Source organism: Cololabis saira, chromosome 4 (genome assembly GCF_033807715.1).
Source record: "Cololabis saira isolate AMF1-May2022 chromosome 4, fColSai1.1, whole genome shotgun sequence".
Lineage (NCBI taxonomy): Eukaryota > Metazoa > Chordata > Actinopteri > Beloniformes > Belonidae > Cololabis > Cololabis saira.
Genome location: NC_084590.1, coordinates 44,268,922 through 44,291,836, shown reverse-complemented (window position 1 = coordinate 44,291,836; position 22,915 = coordinate 44,268,922). Strand labels below are relative to the sequence as shown.

The following is a 22,915-nucleotide window of genomic DNA, read 5'->3' as shown; positions in this document are numbered from 1 at the left end:
TTTTAATTTTAATTAATTGTGCTTTTGTACAATAACATACCTTTGATAATGTATCACTCACACAAAAAAAAGTACATGTACAGACGGATTTTGAACTGTAAATGATGTACATGTTTGTACCTAAATAGATCTTTCCTAACAGTGTCTTTTAACACGGCAGCAACTTTGCTGATTAAAACGGGACAGAACCAAGAGAAAATAACCGGTATTTATTTATCTATTTATCTGTTTGAATCTGCTTCCACCTACTTCTATCTGCTAAAGAAGAAGTAACGTATTCCTCTTTGCATTTATTTTGTCTTAGTTTTGATTCTAATTCCGGTTAGAGCGCCCCGAGCGGTGGAAGAAAAATCCACAGAATAGCCGCACCTTTGTATAAGCTGCATGGTTGAAAACCTATGAAAAAAGTAGCGGCTTATAGTCCAGAAAATACGGTATATATATATTTTTTAACTCTTGGGAGCCCCCTAGTGGTCACGGGGCCCTAAGCAGCCGCTTAGTTCGCTTATGCCTTGGGCCGGTGTGGGTACCAGATTGTATCGGGCTGCAATATTTTCCCCGGAAGTGTGCATTTTTTCCCCGCGATGGTGTTTTAGTCAGAAGCAGCAGATCATAGTGGAGGTAAAAGGGAGAAGAAACATATACAAGGAATTATCAGAATTATCAGTGATCTTACTGACATAGGCTAAAAAAAATATAAGAGTTAAAATATTTATTAGGGACTATTTTCATTAGACAATTGGAGATTCATCAGTGAGCTGAGAACAATAATAGCCTACTATATACAGTATAGGGTAAACAATCTTTTGCTTGCTGCATAGCAGTAAGCAGTTAAATATTTTGATCTTAATAGACATTTTAAATTATCGATTTGCTTTATTACATTTATTAATCATCAGTTTTCACAAGACGGAACGTCATCACGTACGGGGAGCCGGGAAAAAAAAGCAGGTGGGAAAAAAAAGCACCGACACCGGCTCTGGTTCCGCTTCACCTCTGAGTGGTTCATCAGCGGTTCTTACCTTGGCGTCCTGCTGGTTCACCGTGGACATCTGTGGGGGGGGCATGGCGGCGTCCTCCCCCTCGGAGGAGCTGCTGCTCTCCCCGCCGCCGTGCTCGCCGCGGGCGGCGCGCTCCTTGCGGCGGAACAGCTTGTCGATGAGTGTCTTGTACTGGTTGGGCTGGTAGAGCGAGGCCTTCTTCAGGGGCCGCCCCTGGTCCACGGAGCCCCGCCTCTTCAGGGGGCGGGGGATCTCCGCCCGGATCCGCAGCAGCTCCTCCAGGTCCGGGATGTGGGGGCTCTGGGACTCGGGCGCCACGACGGGCTGCAGGCGGGTGGGGCTGAGGGGGCGGGGCACCGCCGGCAGGGCGCCGCCTCCCCCCGGCGCCGCCGGCAGGGGCTGCACGCTCTCCAGGCGCTCCAGTTCTGCATCGATGTCCGCCGGGTTCAGGGCTGCAGACACAAAACAAGGCACATCTTCTTATTACCATATTTTCTGCACTATAAGGCGCACCACATTATAAGGCGCACCTTCAATGAATGACGTATTTTAAAACTTTTTCCATATATAAGGCGCTACAGTAGAGGTCGGGGTTATGTTCTGCATCCATTAGACCAAGGGTTGGCAACCCGCGGCTCCGGAGCCGCATGCGGTTCTTTCATCCTTATCCAAGTGGCTTGGGAAAATAAATTACAAAAAAAAAAACCGAAGTATTTAATTGAAGTGTATTTTATTTGTGTTAGTTCTTTAATATTTTAGTTCTAAATTGGAAGATTATTGTGATCTTGACATATTAGAATAAATATATTTTATTGTTTTTCGTCGCTCAAAATAAACGTCATACTCGCGAAAGCCGGTATACCCGCCAAAACGCCATCCATTCGTCACGACTTTCAACCCCAGCAAGGCCAAGTATGGAGAAATGTAAGAAAAGAAAAATAATAAAAAATACTCCCGGTTCTCCCTATGGCCAGTCCGGGCCTGGTGGCTGCTTACCGTAGTCGCGAGACCTGTTGCGGCTCAATATTGATCTGTATATAGGGTGCACCGGATTATAAGGCACATGGTCAACTTTTGAAAAAATTTAAGGCTTTTACGTGCGCCTTATAGTGCGGAAAATACAGTATTCTTTATTTCATTCATTAAAAGAAAAACAAAACAGTTCAATATAATTACAACAAATCTCTTTCCTTGAATGAAAGGGAACAGAAAGAAGACTAAAGCTGCGTCCGAAATTCCATACTTCCACCCTAATGAGTAGCAAAAACAGTATGTGAGATTTTTTAGTGCGTCCGAAACAGTAGTACGTACTCAATAGTATGTACTATCCATACTCATTCTGGAGAAATGTATTAGTGTGGATTGATGGACACTAGCTAAGCAGAAACTTCCCACAATGCAATGCAGCGGTGTTTGGTTGCTAAGTGCTGCGCTGATACAATCAGTATGTACGTTTACATGCAGCCAAAATTCGGGTTATTGCTAATATTACGGTTACTGAAACATTGGGAATATTCCGTTTACATGCGTGAGCAAACAGGGTTATCCCTGTATACATGGTGATTAATCATTTGGGATATCTGGATCAAACCAGCGACGCGCGGAGAACATCATGACGCAATTCCCGTCATTTCCGCTTCTTCTTCTTGTATCCAAATTCAAAACAAATGCTGCTTCGCGCAACTTTTCGCTCACCTTCTTTTAAATCTTGCTATCCCGGTACTTTCTACCGTCTACAAATGCCAAAATGTTCATATCCTTCATTACATTTATGAAGTGATTAGTCTCCTCCTGGTCTTGCGTTTCTCCGTGTTTATAAGAACTTCCTGGACTCAAAAGACCAGGATTCCTTGAGAACAGAGCATGTGCAGAAAACAAATTCATGTTCCGTTTGATGGGGATATTCCGTTTGGCGTTTACATGAACGAATATTCGGATTTTAAAAAGGAGTAACCCAGGGGTCATATTCAGGTTTTTAAAAACCAGAATATGAGCAAATTTGGGTTATTCAAAGGGGTTATTGGTGTTTACATGGCCGTGCAAATTCGGGTTATTGCTAATATTCGGGTTTTAAAAGGGTTATTGATGCATGTAAACGCAGTCAGTGGGTTGGAGTCGGAGTCCCGACGTCTGTTAAGCCTTCTTCTTCTGCTTCTCATTAGAAGTTGAAGAGGTAAGAATAAAACCACACAGTGCAGGAGAAAGGTCATCTTGTTTGGGCCAGGATAAAGGGGAAAGAGCTGAGTGGTGTGCTGCTACTGCTGCTGTGAGAGGAGTTGTTACCATGGTAACAACTCCCCCTCCCAACGGCAGGTAGTACGTCCGAATTAATGCATACTACTGATATTTACTCAAAAGTGTGCCGAACTTAAGTATACTTTTTGAGTATATACTGTTTAGTATGGCATTTCGGACGCACCGTAAGCTTATTTTATCTGTCCCTTGTTCCTAAGAAATCAAATTTCAATTAATGTAATAATTAAAAAAAAAAAAAAAACGCAATGAAAAAAAAAAAAACACTTTCCAATAAACGTCATTAAAAAAAAACAAAAAAAAAACAAAACCAAAACCACAAAAAAAGTTATAAAATAACAAAATAGCTGTCGTCAAACACAGATAGTCGTATTCTTTTTTGATTCAAAGAAAAAAAAAAACCCACCTAACTTAACAATTATCATGATATTTCTTCATCAAACTGGCTTTTATTATTCTTTCTAAATGTAATGTTTAAACCAGGGGTGTCAAACTCATTTTGCTTGGCGGGCCGAATTTGACCAATTTCTTTTCTTGCGGGCCGCACGCTCAAAATAACAAAAACGGTGCGAACATTTTTTTTTCTAATTCTTTTTTTTTTACTATTGTTATCTAATCCAATATCAGTTTAGTTAATTTTAAAGGAAATATGCACTTTGTTTACACTCTAATTATGTAAAATATATTTCTTCAGGACCTTTTCTTGAAATTTCTCGTTTTTTTTTCAAATTTTGTAAGATACTTTTACTATCATTTTACAAAGATAAACAGAAACAAGTATGTTTTTTTTATATTTCGCTTTTTTATAGGAAATTTAATTAAAACCAAAATCTTTCTTATTACATCAGAGAGTGTTTCTTTGTGATTTAGAGATTTTTCCAGTAAAATTAAGTGTATTTATATTTAAAAATTGGCGCGGATATTTACGCCAGTGTGCCGAAAAAGTCAGCACTTCTTTTTTAACTGTTTTACTTTGTCACTATCCTCGTATTCAAAACTGAAATTCTCTGAATAAATATCTTCTATCATCTTTTTTAGCAGTGATATTTTTCCTGCGAAAATATATAATAGTAGTCAGTTGATAAAAATAAACGACCGTCTACAAAGAAATAAAATCGGCAAATGCATTCTAGAAAACTAAAAAAATGTTGAAAACTGCTCTCTTTGTGGAATAACGATGGATTTGCAGAAGAAACATATTATCGGATATGCTGCGATTCGTGGCAATTATTTATGCCTTCCTTTTTAGTAAATTAACTTTTCGTTTTTTTGCGTTGGAAACTTCTTGCGGGCCGCATGAAAATCTCTCTCGGGCCGCACATTTGACACCCCTGGCTTAAACGCTTCAGGGTCAAAGGTCATCGGGGGGTAACGGGACTCACCGTCGCTGTAGACGGCCGGCTGCCTCAGCTCGGGGGGCGGCTGCTGCGGCGGGAACGCCGGCTGGTGGAAGAACTCCCTCGGCATGGGTGGCTGGTAGGGAGGTACGTCTCTGTCCCCCCCCAGGACCCGGGGGTGGCGGGTCGCCATGGCCCCCCAGTGGGGGTTCTGGAGGCGCATGATGACAGAGAGAGGGATGGGCTTACGCTGGTGGGGCTGGGCGGAGGCCGGAGGCATGGAGATGCGGGAGACGATGGGCTGGGAGTAGTAGGGGGAGTGGGGCGGCCCCATCAGGTCGGGGGGGACGGAGATACGGGCGTTTCGGGGCAGAGAGGCGGATGAGCTGTGGTGGGGGGGGGTCTGCTGGGGACGATTAAAACAAACAAGGATTCATGTTAGTCTGACACTGAAACAAGCCGTCATTATTTATTAGAGCATCAAACACACGGCTGCAGTTGAGAGCCGTTCTGGACAGATTCCGGACCGATTCTGGACAGATTGTCAAGGATCGTGGCAAGGACGAGTGTCCAGATCGCATGAGCTGGCAACAGGGGTGCCACAGGGATCGGTGCTCGGCCCTCTTCTCTTTACACTATACACCTCTTCACTAGGTGAAATCATCAGCTCTCATGGCTTCTCCTACCGCTACTATGCTGATGACACCCAGCTCTTCCTTTCCTTCCCACCTGGCGACACAGCCGTCTCAATGCGAATATCAGCCTGTCTTTCTGACATATATCTGCATATCTGACCCGCACTGATCCAGCTGGACCCTCCTATGTGATTTTGTGCTTGTGTTGTTCTCTCAGATGTAAGTTGCTTTGGATAAAAGCGTCTGCTAAATGACAGTAGTAGCAGTAGATTCTGGACAGATTTTGGACCGATTCTAGATGGATTTTGGACAGATTCTCGACAGATTCTGGCCTCAAACTTCAAAAAAGCCACCTGACTTCCCTGATTTCCCCATAAATAGATGATAAAAACATCTATGTGGCATCGTGCATCTTTTTATTTCACTGCAAAGTCGTACAAGACTCTCTGGAGCTCAGGGACAATGAGACGCTTGATTGGAAATGGAAAGCTGTGATTTATGACTTTGAGATTTCCAGGAAAGATTCTGGACAGATTTTTGGACGGATTCTGGACAGATTTTGGACAGATACTGGACAGATTTTGGAAAGATTTTGGAAAGATTCTGGACGGATTCTGGACAGATTCTTGACAGATTCTTGACAGATTTTGGAAGGATTCTGGACAGATTCTGGACAAATCTTGTACAGATTCTGGACAGATTCTGGCCTCAAACTTCAGAAAACCCATCTGACTTCCCCGATTTCCCCATAGATAGATAATAAAAACATCTTTGTTGCATCATTGCTTATTATTTAACTACAAAGTCATACGAGACAATGAGACGCTTGATTAGAAATGGAAAGCTGTGGTTTATGACTTTGAGATTCCCAGGAAAGATACGTTTGATTTCATCTTTGGTTCAGCGCCAGCGGACTTGGACCCGCTCCAACTCGTGAATCAACCGAAGCCAGAAACCAACGAACTAAAGATCAAACGCAGGATCACCTTCTTGGGGCCCGGCGGCGGCGGAGGCCCGTCCAGGTTGGACTCCCTCCAGCTGCTGTTGGGAACCACCGTCCGGATCCACTCCGTCTCTGCGGCAGAGAGGCGTCACGTTAACGAACAGAACCAACCGACCCGATTCTGCAGCTTCACGTCTCAAAGAGCCAGAGATCAACCGACTGTCGTAGGAGTGGTGCGGCTTCCTGTCGTAGGACACGTCCAGGTCCGTCTCGTTCCACTTCCCGGGGCTCTTCTGGCGCTGCGCTCCGTCGTCTGAGAAAGGGAGAGGGGTCAGGTCAGGTCCACCATAGACATATATACGTAGACGCTCCATCGAGTGGTTTTGCCCGCTGCTGCGATACGTCAACGACGCCGCCATATTGGATGTGGCAAGACTGCGCTGTAAACTAATACAAGTCAATGGACTTATTTTCATAAAGCGCCTTTATACGTTTTACGTCTCATTTATTCAGTCACACACGCACTAATATACTTTGGAAACAGTTAGGCACCAAATATAATATATTAAATTTGCTCAGATGGCAAAAATAAGAACTTTATTGATCCCACATAGGAGTAATTCATGTTATATCAGCTATAGAGAACAAGGTAGTGCCGAAAAACAATATATATCCCCCCCTCACAAAAATAAGAAAAATAGAAACATATTTCTCATCAACAAAACAAATTTAAAAATTTTCAAATAACAGACAATAAAATAACATTTGAACCATTTTTCAGACAGTAAAATAACTGAAAAAAATCTGAAAAATGTTTCAAATATGTTATTTTGTTACTTGAAAAATTTTAAATATGTTTATGTAAAATATGCTTTGTTGATGAAAAAAATATGTTTCTCTATTTTTCTTATATTTGTGAGGGGGGATATATATTGTTTTTCGGCACTACCTTGTTCTCTATAGCTCTTATTCTCTATATAAAATGAATTACTCTTATGTGGGATCAATAAAGTTCTTATTTTTGCCGCCTGAGCAAATTTAATATATTATATTTGGTGCCTAACTGTTTCCCAAGTATATTAGTGCGTAAAACATAAATTTCTTTGTAGAAAGACACTTTATGAAAATAAGTCCATTTACTTGTATTAGTTTACAGCGCAGTCTTGGACATCCAATATGGCGACGTTGACACACGGCCAAAGATACTCTATACAGAAGATAACGCATTACCGTTACTGCCAATGGTATGAAATGGTATACACTTCCTGTCTCCTAAGTGGGCGTGGTCGCCCCTCTGACCTCACTTCCTGTCTCCTAAGGGGGCATGGTCGCCCCTCTCCCCACATCGTTTTGGAACATAAAACACTAGATACAGTACAACTTTCTTCCAAAAAGACTTAAATAATAAAAATAACAGTATTATTAAGCAAAGAAGCTAGTTTTATTTTAGTTTTAAACTTCATTTTATCCGATGGGAAAACGATGAGAGCCAAATCTCGCGAGAGTGTGTTGCTCAGACAGAGACAGGTCTCTAACAAAGTTCATTTTCTCCTAATCTGTCGGTCTGAAAATTGCCATGTTGGTGTCAGAATGTTCAGAAGGTTTGTGGCTTTTGAAAAATGGGTCCCATATTTACTTAGGTTACTATGGGGCGAAGGAATTGGTAATAATCTGTGCTCACGTTCACTTTTCCCATAGGAATCAATAGACTCAGGACCTGCTGTTAGTCTCCTAAAGGGGCGGTGGGGAAACCCACGTGACACAGATACAGGAAACACAACCGTAGTGGGCTGTCTCGTTTATTGAACGTCTCTGGTACGGCTCAGCGCTCGATGGAGCGTCTACGTATATATGTCAATGAGGTCCACGCCCACCGTCACCGTGGTAACGCCGGGCGGGGGGCGCTTACCTGTGAGTCTGGGGAAGCTCCGGGGCAGTGTCCCGGACTGGTGGAAGGACATCGGAGACGGGCTCCGGAGCGCCAGCGGAGACGGGCTCCGGTCCATCCGGGGGGACCGGGGGGACCGGCGGCCCACCTGGCCCTGGTCGTAGGGGTGCAGCAGGTTGGGGGAGGTCTGGAGCGACGGGGAGCGGGCCGGCAGGTCCAGGGAGCCCGCCACGGAGACGGGGCTCTGGCCCGGCGGGCTCCGGTCGTAGAAGGAGGGCGAGCTGGGCCGGGGCCCGTACGGGTACAGGTCCGGCCCGCGGATCCCCTTCCTGTGGAGGCCGGGGGAGGAGCGCGGGCTGGTGGTGATGACGGGGGGGGACGGGTTCCTCAGGGGGGCGGCAGAGTCCACGGGACGGAAACTGGTGGAGGCGGAGCCTCCGGACAGCCTGGTGGGACCGGAGACACCAGAGGCGCTGGAGACGCTGGAGAGGCTGGACGGGCCGGAGGACAGAGGCGGGTCCCACGGAGCTGCGGACTGAAGAGATTCACCGTTACACTCGTGTGTGGATATCAGTCTAACGTTTAACTTTATTTTCTAGATCAGGGGTCGGCAACCCAAAATGTTGAAAGAGCCATATTGGACCAAAAACATAAAAAACACATATATGTCTGGAGCCGCAAAAAATGAAAAGTCTTGTATAAGCCTTAGAATGAAGGCAAATGGCGAAATGTCGAGAAAAAAAATCTAAATGTCGAGAAAAAAGTCAAAATGTCGAGGAAATAGTGAAAATGTCGAGGAAATAGTGAAAATGTCGAGAAAAAAGTGGAAATGTCGAGAAAAAAGTGGAAATGTCAAGATTAAAAAGGAAATGAAAAAGGAAGAAAAAGAGAGAAAAAAGGAAAAGGAGAAAAAAGGAAAAAAGAAGAAAAAAAAGAAAAAAGAGAAAAAGAGGAAAAAGACAAAATAAAGAAAAAAAAAAAGAAGGAAAAAAAAAGGTCAAACATTTTTGAAAAAGCTCCAGGGAGCCACTAGGGCGGCGCTAAAGAGCATACGGCTCTAGAGCCGTGGGTTGCCGACCCCTGTTCTAGATGGTAAAACAACAAGTTGTTTACTGATTTTAGTTGGTTAGAAATCAGGTTGAGAAGAATTAATGATAAATTAAAGCTGCACAATGTAACTTTCAGCTTTTGTTGAGTTTGGCGGCTCCTTTGAACAAAAGCGGTAATGCTTTACCAGAAAGAACACTACATTTCCCATGAGCACCAGCGCGTACTGCCGGAAAACTCCTGTCCCCGTCGCTGCATTTGTTTTGATAGTGAATGAAATAAGACAGGACAGACTTTGAAAACTACTTTTCTGTTTTCAGCGGTCGTTTGCAGCGAAGAGGTAATGTATGTATTTTTGGCTAAACAATATAATATGACGATGTTGAAAATCACTAAGTTCAACTTGGTTTTATTAGTGAAGTCACCCCCGCCCCCCCTGTCCTGTTTCAGCCAGATAATGCGCCCCAAATTACAAGCTCTGTTCTACTGCACCTTTTTCCTGTCACGTTTTTTAGAGGGACTTCGTCATAAATTAGTAATCCAACACACTTACTGACAAAATAAAAAAATACTTTATAACCTGTGAATAACTGAACGCCCATTCCTTATATTTTGCAGATCAGCCCTGCACAATTTTACAGTTCTCAGGAAAAATACTAGAACCCAATACGAATCCCCTGTATGTGAAAACATTCTAATTTTGATTCTTATTGAACATAGAACTCTACATTTACATTTGTATCATAACAATTCTGTCTCTCTTGTCGGACATCCCTCCTCGTCTTTCAGCTCACGCCAGCGACTGAACGTCGGGCCAATGTTTATTCTTTTCCGGGCATTTTTTTTTTTTTTTTGTCCGGGCATTTAGCTTGTTACTCTCCCGCTTTCTTTTTTACGCCTGCCTCCATGCACCTCAAAGTTACATAGTGCCAGTGAAGGCGATACAGACCCCTCAGACCATGACAGAGGTTCATTAAACCTGTTGGAAGTTGATGTACCATCACAATGACTCTGGAAATATTAGATTAAGGTGGAAAAGTTACATAGTGCTGCTTTAATCAAACACACGTTTGGAAACTTGCTCCGGGATGAAAAGATTTGCATTTAGTTGTTAACATCATTAAATCCTGGTACACGCCTCAACTCATTACTAGTGATCATTATCGGACCCTCAGACGGGACCGCCTGAAGAACCGGCGTCCGTCGGTAGCTGGTGTGACCGTACGGCCGTACGGCGGGCCGGTACCAGCTTGAACCTCCAGAAACCACCGTGGCATGAAGCTGAATGCATGAAGTAAAGCTGGCGTTGATGGAAACGTGTACCGACCGGGTCAAACCAACCAGTACTTGGCCCGTTTAATGAAGACGTGGACACGAACAGAACCTCCAGACAACCGTCGGACTCTAATCCACAAGCAACGTCCAGTCACGGGAGACTGGCTTGCAGGAAGACTGAATATATACAGAACTGTCTCAGAAAATTAGAATATTGTGATAAAGTCCTTTATTTTCTGTAATACAAAAATGTCATACATTCTGGATTCATTTCAAATCAACTGAAATATTGCAAGCCTTTTATTATTTTAATATTGCTGATCATGGCTTACAGCTTAAGAAAACTCAAATATCCTATCTCAAAAAATTAGAATATTCTGGAAATCTTAATGTTAAACTGTAAGCCATAATCAGCAATGTTAAAATAATAAAAGGCTTGTAATATTTCAGTTGATTTGTAATGAATCCAGAATGTATGACATTTTTGTTTTTTTAAAATTGCATTACATATATATGCGTGTGTGTAAGTGTGTATGTATATATATATATATATATATATATATATATATATATATATATATATATATATATATATATATATATAAATATATATATATCTATATCTGTGTGTGTGTGTGTGTGTATCTCATCTACAAAGTTTTTAAAGCCCCGACTGTAAATTTAGCAACACCAGTGTGACTTTATGTCCTCAGAAAACCTCCTAAACCAAGAAATCTATACTTACAGGTTTATGAAGTGTTTGTGAGTCTTTCATTGTTGGTTGGGACAGTTAAGGAAGCAAAAGCGGGGGTTTATTCTGTTATTATTCCCTGTAAAAGCAAATATAATTCCTCGGCCACATTTCTTCCTTGTTAAGACTTTAAACAATGCGGATAAAAAAAAAGAAAAAAGAAAACAACCAGACATCATTCTGCAAATCTCTGCCGGTTAAAACAGTTCAAATACAGGCCATGGTGGATGGAGCGTCCCCGACATTTAGGGAGGAAATGGACCTTCCTCTTGGTTCCAATCTCAACTCCATATGTTTGTTTGTTTGTTTTAAAGAGACGGTGAAGTCCACGTACCTGAGACGCAGGCGCGTCGTTGCTGGAGCTGGCCTCCATCAGCAGGGAGTTGAACTCCTTGGACAGTTCGTCCGCCGTGGCCAGCGAGGCGTTCAGGTCGTCGTTTATGGACTGGACTGAACAGAAACCACAAACAAGCAGGAAGTCAGTCCCAGGTGAGCCCAGCCAACAACAACAATGAGAGAGAAACATAAAAAGGGCTTGTGGGAACCGTACAGAGCATGCTGCTCCCGAAGCTGGAGTGGGCGCTCATGGCTGCGAGGCGGCGGCGGCGGTAGCGGCGGCTCACTCCTGGGAAGAAGAGCAGAGGCAGCCGTTAGTGGAACCAACAACTTTCTATACTTCACGAGAGATTGACACTTATAATAATATATATATATTTTTTTTTTTTTTTTTAAACCTTGTCTGCACACATTGGTTGATACCATGCCGGTACAAATCTAAGGCATATATGTGCATTATTACTATATTTAATATATATACACACAGTATATATATATATATATATATATATATATATATATATATATATATATATATATATATATATACATATATACACACACACACACACACATACAAACCCAGTGAGTTGTTTTTTTTGGGGGGGGGGTGACATCCACTGCCAATCCAGGAAGCAAGAACACACAGAGGCCTCACGTTTAAGCTAACGCGACTAACTAACCCCAAAAACTACAGAGCAAGCATGCAGGTGAACAAGCCAGTGTGTATGTCTATGTGTGTGTGCGCGTGTATGTATATGCCTGCATGGCTGTATGTGTGGCTATGTGTGTGTATGTGTGCATGTATGAATATATGTATATGTGTGTGTGTGCGTGTGTGTGTGTGTATATATGTCCATCCAGTAGACGGGGGCCGGCCCTCCGAGCCAGGCCAGGGCCCCTCCGTACCTCCACGGGCACCCCCGGCCCAACATCCCAACGGTCCAACATCCCCCCATTCATACTGAAAACATAAGACAGACGCCTGAGAATGACTCCACCCCGCCGCCGCGCCCGCCCGTGCACCCCCCGGCCAGGGGAGGCCCGCCCCCCCCGGGGCCACCCCGGCGGACACCCCAAAGGTCACGGAGTCCCCACAGACGCAGGGGCACGCGGCCCCCGCCCAGCGACGGAAGACCAAGGCAGGAATGCCCCCCCAGTGCAGACAGCCACCCCCCACCCAGGCAGGGCCGGGCCCTCCGAGCGGGACCCCCACGCCCACAGCCCAGCCCCCCCCCAGGAAAACCGGAGACACCCTAGCCACAGCCCCCCGCCCGAACCAAAGAATGGTTTTCTTTGCGATACATAAGGCAGTGAGAACCCGGTGTGTCCAGTTAGGTTCCATTTGAATGTCTCCCAGGTGACCTAATATACATATCGTGGGGCACACTGGAATTCTGTAGTTGATCCATGTGGATAAATCCTCACAAATCTCCGTCCAGAACTTCCGTACCGGTGTACAAAACCATGCACATAATTATCAGGGGTGTTCTCTGTGCACTGTGAACAGATGTTAGAGGTGATTATCATAATAATATTCTTATATTCGCCTTCAGGCGCGTTGCGACACTGGAACACTCATCGTGTCTAAACAAGTGTAAACATCCAAGTTATCTGAACGGTGAAAACCCAGAACCAGGAACTAGGAACCAGGTCGTCTGGCTTGGTGTAACGTTCTGACTCATGTAGCCGTCAGGTGTTGCAGGTGTTGCAGGGTGAGCTCATCCATGACTGGTCCGTCAGACTCAGATCCAGATGTTCGGACCCAGAAGCAGCACACAGACCGTCGTGGGGATGGAAAACACCCTCCGCTGGATTCTGGTTCCTACGTGTCTGAAAAGGCCCTCGTGACCTCAGATAAAAGCTTCACACCTCAAACCCACGCGAGAGCCTTGCAGGCTCCGCCCACATTCACCTGCAAATATGCAAATTCCAGAAAGGTGTTTATGGACACAAAAAGTCAGATTTGAGTTAAGATGAGAGCTTTTTGACCATTTAGTTTAATTTATTCAGCAGCAAAGTTATTTATATTTGGAATCATTAAAGTGTTATTCTAATCAGTTTAATTCATTATTTGCTAAATAAACTGTATCCACTTTGTCTTTGAGGAGCAACATTAGGATGAAGATCTCTATTTTGTGACTTTTACGTTTCCATTATGGCAGAACTAACGCAAGGTAATAACCAAGCTCTTTAAACTTACTTATGCCGCCTTAAACGCCACATTTTATCCTTGAATATGCATTTTTCACCAAAACCACCAAGATGTGACCAACATTTGTGACCTGAAGGTTGATATGAAAGACGTGACAAATCTGCCGCACAGTCTCGGTGGAGGTGCTTTTATTATCCTCCGGAGACTATTGTTTCAACCCCACCAGGAAAAGCTCAGTCATGAAGGTTAAAGACAGAAGTTGATATAAAAAACCCATAAACACATAAAGAAATATAAAGGCCTGCCGACATGAACCCAGAGGGATCTGCAGCGACGGGGGCGTTGACATGGAAGACGCTGGTCTCCTGCACACATCCACCCGGCGCCGTAAACGGGACATAGGCTACGTTCACACTGCAGTTCCCAAGTGACCCAAATCCGATTTTTTGCTCATATGTGACTCAGATCCGATTTGTTTATGACAGTGTGAACAGCACAAGTCACATGGAATCTGATCTTTTCAAATCAGATTCAGGTCGCTTCCATATGTGGTTCTAAATCGGATACAGGTCTGATGTTTTGCAATGCGACCTCAGTGTGAACAGCCAGGTCGGAATTAATGCGACTTTGACGTCACACGCAGAGCCCCGAGCCGCGGGGGAGACACGGGACACGGCGGGGGTCCCTCCGGGTCTCCTCCGCCTCTCCTCCTCCCTCCCCTGCGCTCACCTCTTTATACGACCTCAGATCAGACGAGACAACCCGCTGAATTTAAGCATATTACTAAATAAAGAAGCTAAGGATTCAAATCAGCGAAGCGGTCGTGGTCTCATAACCTGCCCGTTTTACAACGAGCTGGACCGTGTGTTAGGTGATAAACCCAGCTGAACGCCGGAGAGCAGAGCTGACACTCCGGGGAGCGGAGCTAGAGCCCTGCTATAGCGGGACTGTTTTCTTCATCCTGCTATAGCGGGACTGTTTTCTTCATCCCGCTCCCGCTGCATTTCTGACCATTACCGCCCGCAACGTGTGTGTTCCGCTCCCGCCCGCGCCCGCAGTGTTTACATCTGCTCCCGCAAAACTCTGAGAATTCATGTCCGCATAATGATAGAGATGCAAGAGAAACGTCCTTGACAAATCTATCTGATTTAATGTTAACATGATAATTGTGGAGCTTGATGGATAATTGGCAGTTCATAGGCACCTGTTGGATGCAAATCCATCACTGTCATCATCCCACGCCTCTGCGCATGCGGGTCAGTTCAGGGCCGCGATGCGTTCACACTCGAGTCGGATATAGGACACATTTTAAAAGATAATGTGAACAGCCACACAAAAAAATCGGATATGGGAAAAAATCGGAATTGAGCATTAAGGACTGCAGTGTGAACGTAGCCTTATTTAGTAATAAAGGTCAGGTTTACGATTAATAAGGGATGAAACATCAGATTAAATCATTCGCGGACGTTTTGTGAGATTAAAAAGCAGATTTACGCTGATTGCTGTTTTATTGCTGTCATTTACTTTATGTATATGTAGGTATTTGAGTTTTGATGCCCCTACTGTTACTTACTGATGTTATTTTCCATATTGTTACTCACTCACTTTTTTTTTTCCAGTTTATTTATTTATTTATTGTGTATGTTTTTGTGCTTTTTTTGGGGGGGGGGGGGGGGGGGTTGGCGGGAGTTGGCATGCGTGCACAAAAGAAATTTGTAAGACCTACCGTCATTAAGGATGTATCCGCAAAAAATGATGTAAAGTAACAAATGAAATGAAGCTGATGAAAAAAAACATGACAAATAACTGCTTATTTGTTACATTTCACTATAACAGGCCTTATCAGGACGTCGTTATGCCCAACCTGTTTGTAAGGGTAATCGCTTTTCCAAGTCTTTTATCCCCTCTGCTGTGCGGCTTTTAAATTTAAATTTATCCTTATGAATTTGTTTGGTATATGCATTTAGGTACTGTGTACCTTTTAGGAATGATATCTTCCAGTGTTTGTATAGACTGTTTTTTAATTAATTTATTGGTATCAGCACTTTTTAATGCAACAAATTGCAGATTTTTGCACACAGCTGCCAACTTTTCTCTGTGTTTCTATTGAATGTGTTATGCGTTTGTTATGTGTGTGTTTGGGCGCGAGCTGCCGAATCAAATTGCCCATCAAGGGATTAATAAAGTTTTCTTGAATCTTGAATCTTATTTTGTAAAGGAAAACTCAGCCTTTAGTTGTTCCTCCTCCTCCCAACAAACTTGTGGTCTTTTATCGGGGCTGACAGCTACGAGTTTGTCCGGGATTTAGTTTAAAAGAAAGAAAACAAAAAAAGTTATGCAACCTGGACGAACCTCGACCGACAGGCCCCTCCGTGACCTGGATGAGACGCAAGCAGGAGCTCAGATAAGAGGAAACAAGTGTTACCCGGGGGGCCAACAGCCCTCTGGGGGCGGTCAAGACTTAGACTGACTTTATTTGTCATTCCAGGTTTGCGTCGGAATTTACATTTCAATGCAATGTGGCACAGCAGCCAATACGTAATGTTTACAGTTTCGATAAATAAATAAAATAAGAACGAGGGGCCGCTCCGGACATGACAGCAGTTCATCAGGTCCCAGCCGGCTGTTTGCAGACTCACATTCCCCCCCCGACTCCTCCCACAATCCTCCCCCTGACACGTCCTCCTCCAACGCCGCCGCCGCTCTTATCTCTGCTGAAAACAGCTCACACAAAAACACTCACTGATGCACAAAGGTCAACCTTGAACCCTCCCACAGTCGTCCTACGATCCGTTCACCCCCCAGCGCTGGTCACGCCACGCAGCCCCCCCTGGAAAGAGCTTGTCATTGCTAAAACGGGACTTTAGAGGAAGAAAAACGCTCCGCCTTCGGGGACGAGGACATTTTCTCACGTCTGTAAAGACGTTTGTTGCGGCTTTGCAAATTATCTTGAGGTCACAGTTGTCCTACAGTCCGTTCACCCCCCACTCCCCCCAAGTGGTCCCTTCCTTCCCCTTGTTGGTGTTTTTACTTCCTCACTTTGTGTCTCAGGCCTCCTCCAGTTATTCATCCTACCAAACAAAATCAGTGTGAAAGTATCCTGCAGGAGAAAGGGCCTGTGCATGCGGCATGAAGCAGTGAGCACACAAAAGGGGAACTCTGTTCAAACACAGAGACGTTCATCTTCTGCAAGTCTAAGGCGGACTGACAGCCTGCGGTCGCCGTGGCGATGGCGGCGGCAGCGGCCTCTATTCCTGGCTCGCCGCTGCCCTTCGCCTTCTCCAAAATATCAGCGAACAACCTCCAACTCCGTTCCTTTCCCATGTCTAGATTACAAGGTTTTCCAGCTCTGGGATTTTAATGATCGAGCCGAAGCCACGAGAGGAAACACGGAAACCCTCGAGGAAGAGCTGGGAGAGCTGGTGTGGGAGGAGAGGTAATCAGGGCTTCTGCACAACGCCAGGGTGTGTCTGACCATTCACTTGTGAGTGAGTCTCCAGTTTCTGCTGAAATCCTCTCTTCCATTCAGTTGCACAACTTCCTCCCTCACATCCTCCCTCCTGACTGGTTGGGCGTCGTTGTTGCCGGGGCACCGGCTCTTTGTGTCCTGCTCAGTTACTGCTCTTTGTGTAAAGCTGAGCACACATTAAATCTACCTGCCGAGCTCTCGGCCGAGTCGTGGCCGATACCCGACTCCAGGAGGATAAATCCCAAGTTTCATACGATACAACATCAATGAACCGCGAGACGATTCAACAGTTGCCAACATCATGAAATCTGCCTCAACCTGATTATGATTTGCTTCGATTGAAGGATCATCTCCTTCACTCACTGAAAATGCTTGGAGTATCGAAGAACATCCAGCTAACCGTGACTACGTTTACATGCAGTAAAAATTCGGGTTATTGCTAATATTCCATTTACTGAAACATTCTGAATATTCCGTTTACATGGTAATTAATCATTCGGGATATCTGGATCAAACCAGCGACGCACGGAGAACGTGATGACGCAAATCCCGTCATTTCCGCTTCTTCTTCCTGTATCCAAATTCAAAACAAATGCTGCTTCGCGCAACTTTTCGCTCACCTTCTTTTAAATCTCGCTATCCCGGTACTTTCTACCGTCTACAAATGCCAAAATGTTTCCTTCATTACATTTATGAAGTGATTAGTCTCCTCCTGGTCTTGTGTTTCTCCGTGTTTATAAGAACTTCCTGGACTCAAAAGACCAGGATTCCTTGTGAACAGATCATGAGCAGAAAACAAATTAATGTTCCGTTTGATCGGGATATTCCGTTAGGCGTTTACATGACCGAATATTCGGGTTTTAAAAGGAGTAACGTAGGGGTCATATTCGGGTTTTTAAAAACCGGAATATGAGCAAATTTGGGTTATTCAAAAGGGGTTATTGGTGTTTACATGGCTGTGCAAATTCGGGCTATTGCCAATATTCGGGTTTTAAAAGAGTTATTGACTGCATGTAAACGCAGTCAGTGAGCAGCTAACTGGAGGATAGGAGGCAGACAGTCTAATGGGGAAACCATCTTTTTTAAGCAAGGCAAGTTTATTTGTAAAGCACAATTCAACACAAAGCAATTCAAAGTGCTTTACATCAACATTAAAAGCGGCAAGACACAATTAAACAGTAAATAACAAATAAAATTAAATAAAGTTATCCCCTCTCCTGTTTGTTCTCTGCATGAACTTTCTTGATCATTTGTTACCAACTAGTGTCGAGCCAATAAAATATGCAGATGATTTGACTCTCAGTGAACACCTCATGAGCACCTACTGTCTTGCAACCAATGCTGTGAAGACTAAGGACATGGTTGTTAGCCTCGGGCAGCCTCATAACCGTCCGGTACCCCCTCCTATCGTTTTGAACAACCAGGCTGTAGAGAGTGGCAGAAAGAGTGAGTGGCAGCGTAAAATTTCAGTTTGAGCAACTGGAAAACATCTAAAATGGGAAAGAGCTGTTGTGTGATCGACTGTACTCATAGATTTAGCAAGAAATCGGAGTTATCGTTTTACAGACTGCCGAAAAATAAGCTTAAGAGAGACAAATGGATTGCTGCAATTCACAGAAACAACTGGATTCAAGGCACCGAAACGTGGATTTGCAGTTCCCATTTTGTATCAGGTAATGTTGGATTTCTGGGTAGCTAACGTTAAACGGTCAAATCATAGAGTTCGGTGTCCTCATCACTTTAATTTCGCCAACAAATCCTGCCTTGAAGTCGGACCAAGCGTCAAGACTTTTGTAAGCCTTCAAGCTTTGCTTCGTGTATTTCCCCGGCGTAGAAATTAAGTACATATAAATATCAGGGAACTGGATTTGTGGCCAAATATTAATGTCCATGGACCACTGGTTCTTGGGGTAACTGTACGGGTCACTGTCAAGTCCAATTGACTTTAATTTAAGCCGATAATCGGCTGTTATCCCGTCTTCTCCACTAGTTGCAGACATTTTTGCCACTCAGTGCGAGTAAGGGGGCTGGTCCGGTGGGAAAGTGACGTCAATGCAAACCCTCTATACAGCTCTCCTCTGACCTCAAATGGGACGCACAAGTCCAGTTCATGTTGAAGACGGCTCAGCCTAGGGTTCATTATCTGAGTGTGTCCAAACGAGCACAGCTCCCCCCAGATGTGTTGACCCAGGTATACGACCTTCATCAGACCAGTGCTGGAACACGCCTCACCTGTCTGGGCCGGCCTCCAAAAACACTCGATCCAGGAACTGGAATGTCTGCAGAGAAGGTGCTGCCGTATCAGAGGGATACCAACTAACCAGGGCTGGGGATCGATTCAAATGTCCAGAATCGATTCAATTCCGATTCTTAAGATTCAGAATCGATTATAAAGATTTGATTTGATTCCGATATTGATTTGGGTTAGTGTTATTAAAACTGTTTTTTGAGCATGCATTACATGACTGTGTAGTTATGCAACATATTAATACTAGTATTATATTGAGATTCAACAGCAAGTATCGGCAGCTAATGATGCTGTAAGGACCAATCAGCTCCCAGAATGCTGATAGAACTGCTTTCAGAAACATGGTGTGGGGCAGAATTACCAAACAGATCCAGGGAGGAAACGGAGGAAATCGGTTTTATTCCATTTGAATTTTTTCAATTTTCGGTCTATTTTATGCAAATGTAACCCCTAGACAGTATATAAAGTAATGAAATATAGACAATTTATGCAATTATAACTGAAAACTTTAATGTTTTCATACCTTTAAACATATTTAAAGGCAAAAACATGGCACCAGTTATTCTTGTGTCCAACAAAACATTCCTTTTTTGGGCATAAACAAAAACATACCAAAAGTTGTAATGTAATGATGAAAAAAAATGAAAAAAAATTGATCCTTAGACATACGAATCGATTTTTAGGAATTAATATGAGAATCGATTTAGAATCGGAAAATCGATTTTTTCAACTACAACTAAGGAGAGAGGAGGCACCTTAAGGGAATTCTATCAGCTACTGAGAGAAGGGACCAGCCCAATGATCCAGAGCCTTACTGCAAATACAAGTTGCTACACACTATGCAATGGAAGGCCACTCACACAACTGTGAGTTACACAAAAAGGCACCACATGTCGTTCCTCCAGAGAGCGTACAAGCTTTTTTAGCATTGTTTGTAAGTTGATATTTATTTTTTTGTATTTTTTTTTTCAATAGAGCGGTCCTAAAAAACATCATGATTCATATTGAGTGCGTTTACATGGGAAGTTGAATTCCTCTTTAATTCCGAATGAAAATGGCCATTTCGAATTAAACTTAATTCCGAAGTAAGTGGCTGGTTTATTCTGATTTTAAATCCGAATAGAATAATTCCACGATCATGTATACACTCATTCCGCTTTAAATTAATTCCGGTCTCTCTGCGCTGCTCGTTCCCTCGCCCGTCTGTCTCCATGTCGCTTATATTCCGCGCTGGGCTGGTTTTCCAAACAAAGTTTCAAGATGCAGCACGCAGTAAACGGTGGTCAAGAGCAGAGACCATTTATTTAATAAATAGCCTGGAAATAATTAAAAGAACAGATGGCAGGAAACATTAAAATTGTGAGCTTTTCAAAGTTGTAGCGGCTAAGTTTGTTTTTCTTCCGGTAGACGTAACTTCTGGTCCGCCCCCCTATCCAATCAGAACCTTCCCAACCCCCAGACCTTAAGCGGAATTAGATAAAGCCGATCAAACGTGTTTTCCATGTAAACCTCAATTCAGAATTACTATTTCCATGTAAACTCGAAGGAAAATAGTTTAACTCTGAATTATTTAATTCAGAATAATTAATTCAGAATTAAAAAACATCATGTAACCGTGGCCATTGTTATGCAATGATGTATTTCAAATAAACTTGAAACTTGATTCAGGAGCTATTAATCAATATAAGACAATCTCATACTGACTGAAATCACAGTTTCTGTCCCCTTAATAAAGTCTGACCATGATAGGCTTGATGACAGGGACTGATGTACCGTAACAGCTGAGTAACACGGCTGTGTCACCAGCGATATCTGCTGCTGACACAGACTCAAGGCTTTAACCGCCCACCTTTCCTCACCTGGGGACTTAAAGGTGACAACACTCCGGCGTCGCGCCCCACCCAAACTTCACATACTTTCACCTGAAGCCGATTAGTCAGTGAACCACACACCTGCACAGAGACGCATGAGTGCAACCACCTTGCGCAACCAACACCTGCTGATCGCACGAAAAAAATCATTATTGGTTAAGGCCAAATGAGGCTCAGATAAACTATGTTTCTGAGCGGACGCCCTTTTAACCCACGCTTAACCTTTACTGGACTAGGAAACTTTATTATAGCCAGGAGGGGCCGGGTCTGACAGCCGCTGAAGTAAAAAGGAATCACCAAACACCTTCATGGCAATTATCAAACCATTAACAAACCAAACCCCCAGAAAGAGATTAAACCGAGGCAGAATACTCAGTCAGAGCTGCCTTTTTTATGTTTTTAAGTTTAAAATTCGCTTGAATACGTTTTGTTGAACCAGGTTCATGGAGGAAGTTCATGCGACTTGGCAGTTGATTCCAAGGGTGTGTATCTGTGTGTGTATCTGTGTGTGTATCTGTATCTGTGTGTGTGTGTGTGTGTATCTGTGTGTGTATCTGTGTGTGTGTGTATCTGTGTGTGTGTGTATCTGTGTGTGGTGGATGTGGTTTTTTTTTCCTCGCAGGCATTGGAAATATGTCAAAAGAAATATTACTTGAGACAAAAACAATAACAACCTGTACTTTTTGGAAGGATAAAGGCGGCTAGATCAGCTAGGAGAAGATCGATTTTATTTTCTTCCCCCATCATTACATTACAACTTTTGGTATGTTTTTGTTTATGCCCAAAAAAGGAATGTTTTGTTGGACACAAGAATAACTGGTGCCATGTTTTTGCCTTTAAATATGTTTAAAGGTATGAAAACATTAAAGTTTTCAGTTATAAATTGCATAAATTGTCTATATTTCATTACTTTATATACTGTCTAGGGGTTACATTTGCATAAAATGCTAGAAACCAAATTCTCAAAAATTAAAAACCGAAATAGACCGAAAATGGCAAAAATTTAAATGGAATAAAACCAATTTCATACGTCTCTGTTTGCTGCCCTGGATCTGTTTGGTAATTCTGCCACATGATGTTTCTGAAAGCAGTTCTATCAGCATTCTGGGAGGTGATTGATCCTTACAGCATCATTAGCTGCAATACTTGCTGTTTAATCTCAATATAATACTATTATTAATATGTTGCATAACTACACAGTCATATAATTCATGCAACAGCTCAAAAAACAGTTTTAATAACACTAACCCAAATCAATATCGGAATCGAATCTTGATAATCGATTCTGAATCTTAAGAATTGGAATCGAATCGATTCTTGACATTTGAATGGATCCCCAGCCCTGTACTGCACACATGCAATCAGCACTGCCATAAACCAGAGTAGAGTGACAGTGGTGGCCACATGTCTCTCCTTGGCCTCAAAGCAAAGACAAGGATTGGATCTGGAGAGAAAAGTGCACGATTGTTCCCAAGCTTGCATTACACGGCAGCGAGCCCTTTAACCCGCAGAGCGAAGTCATTCCAGCCAGCGTCCCAGGAATCTGTCGGCGCTCCTCAACATAACAGACGTGTTTGACGAGTTACTCACCCGACCTGTCAGGGGTCGGTCAGGCTGCAGCTCCGCTGCAGCGCAGGCCTCGTTACCAAGAACTCCCTCCGCCTGCATGTTTGTACACGCACACAATCAACGACCAAAATGAAATT

At 43.5% G+C, this 22,915-nt stretch overlaps 1 protein-coding gene across 3 annotated transcripts in view; it reads right to left on the bottom strand.

Moving 5' to 3' along the window:
• Positions 1–22,915, bottom strand: part of ppp1r13l (protein phosphatase 1, regulatory subunit 13 like) — a 41,751-nt gene that overhangs the window by 14,350 nt on the left and 4,486 nt on the right. For 2 of the 3 annotated variants that reach the window (XM_061719897.1, XM_061719898.1), the window contains exons 2-8: positions 11,681–11,755; positions 11,465–11,580; positions 8,079–8,592; positions 6,390–6,482; positions 6,213–6,301; positions 4,637–4,997; positions 1,023–1,453 (exon numbers count right to left, since the gene is read on the bottom strand). In XM_061719897.1, coding sequence (XP_061575881.1) covers positions 1,023–1,453; positions 4,637–4,997; positions 6,213–6,301; positions 6,390–6,482; positions 8,079–8,592; positions 11,465–11,580; positions 11,681–11,717 — 1,641 coding nt within the window. In that variant the 5' untranslated portion in view covers positions 11,718–11,755. The remainder of the gene's footprint in view (positions 1–1,022; positions 1,454–4,636; positions 4,998–6,212; positions 6,302–6,389; positions 6,483–8,078; positions 8,593–11,464; positions 11,581–11,680; positions 11,756–22,915) is intronic. The other variant, XM_061719899.1, reaches the window with a different exon arrangement.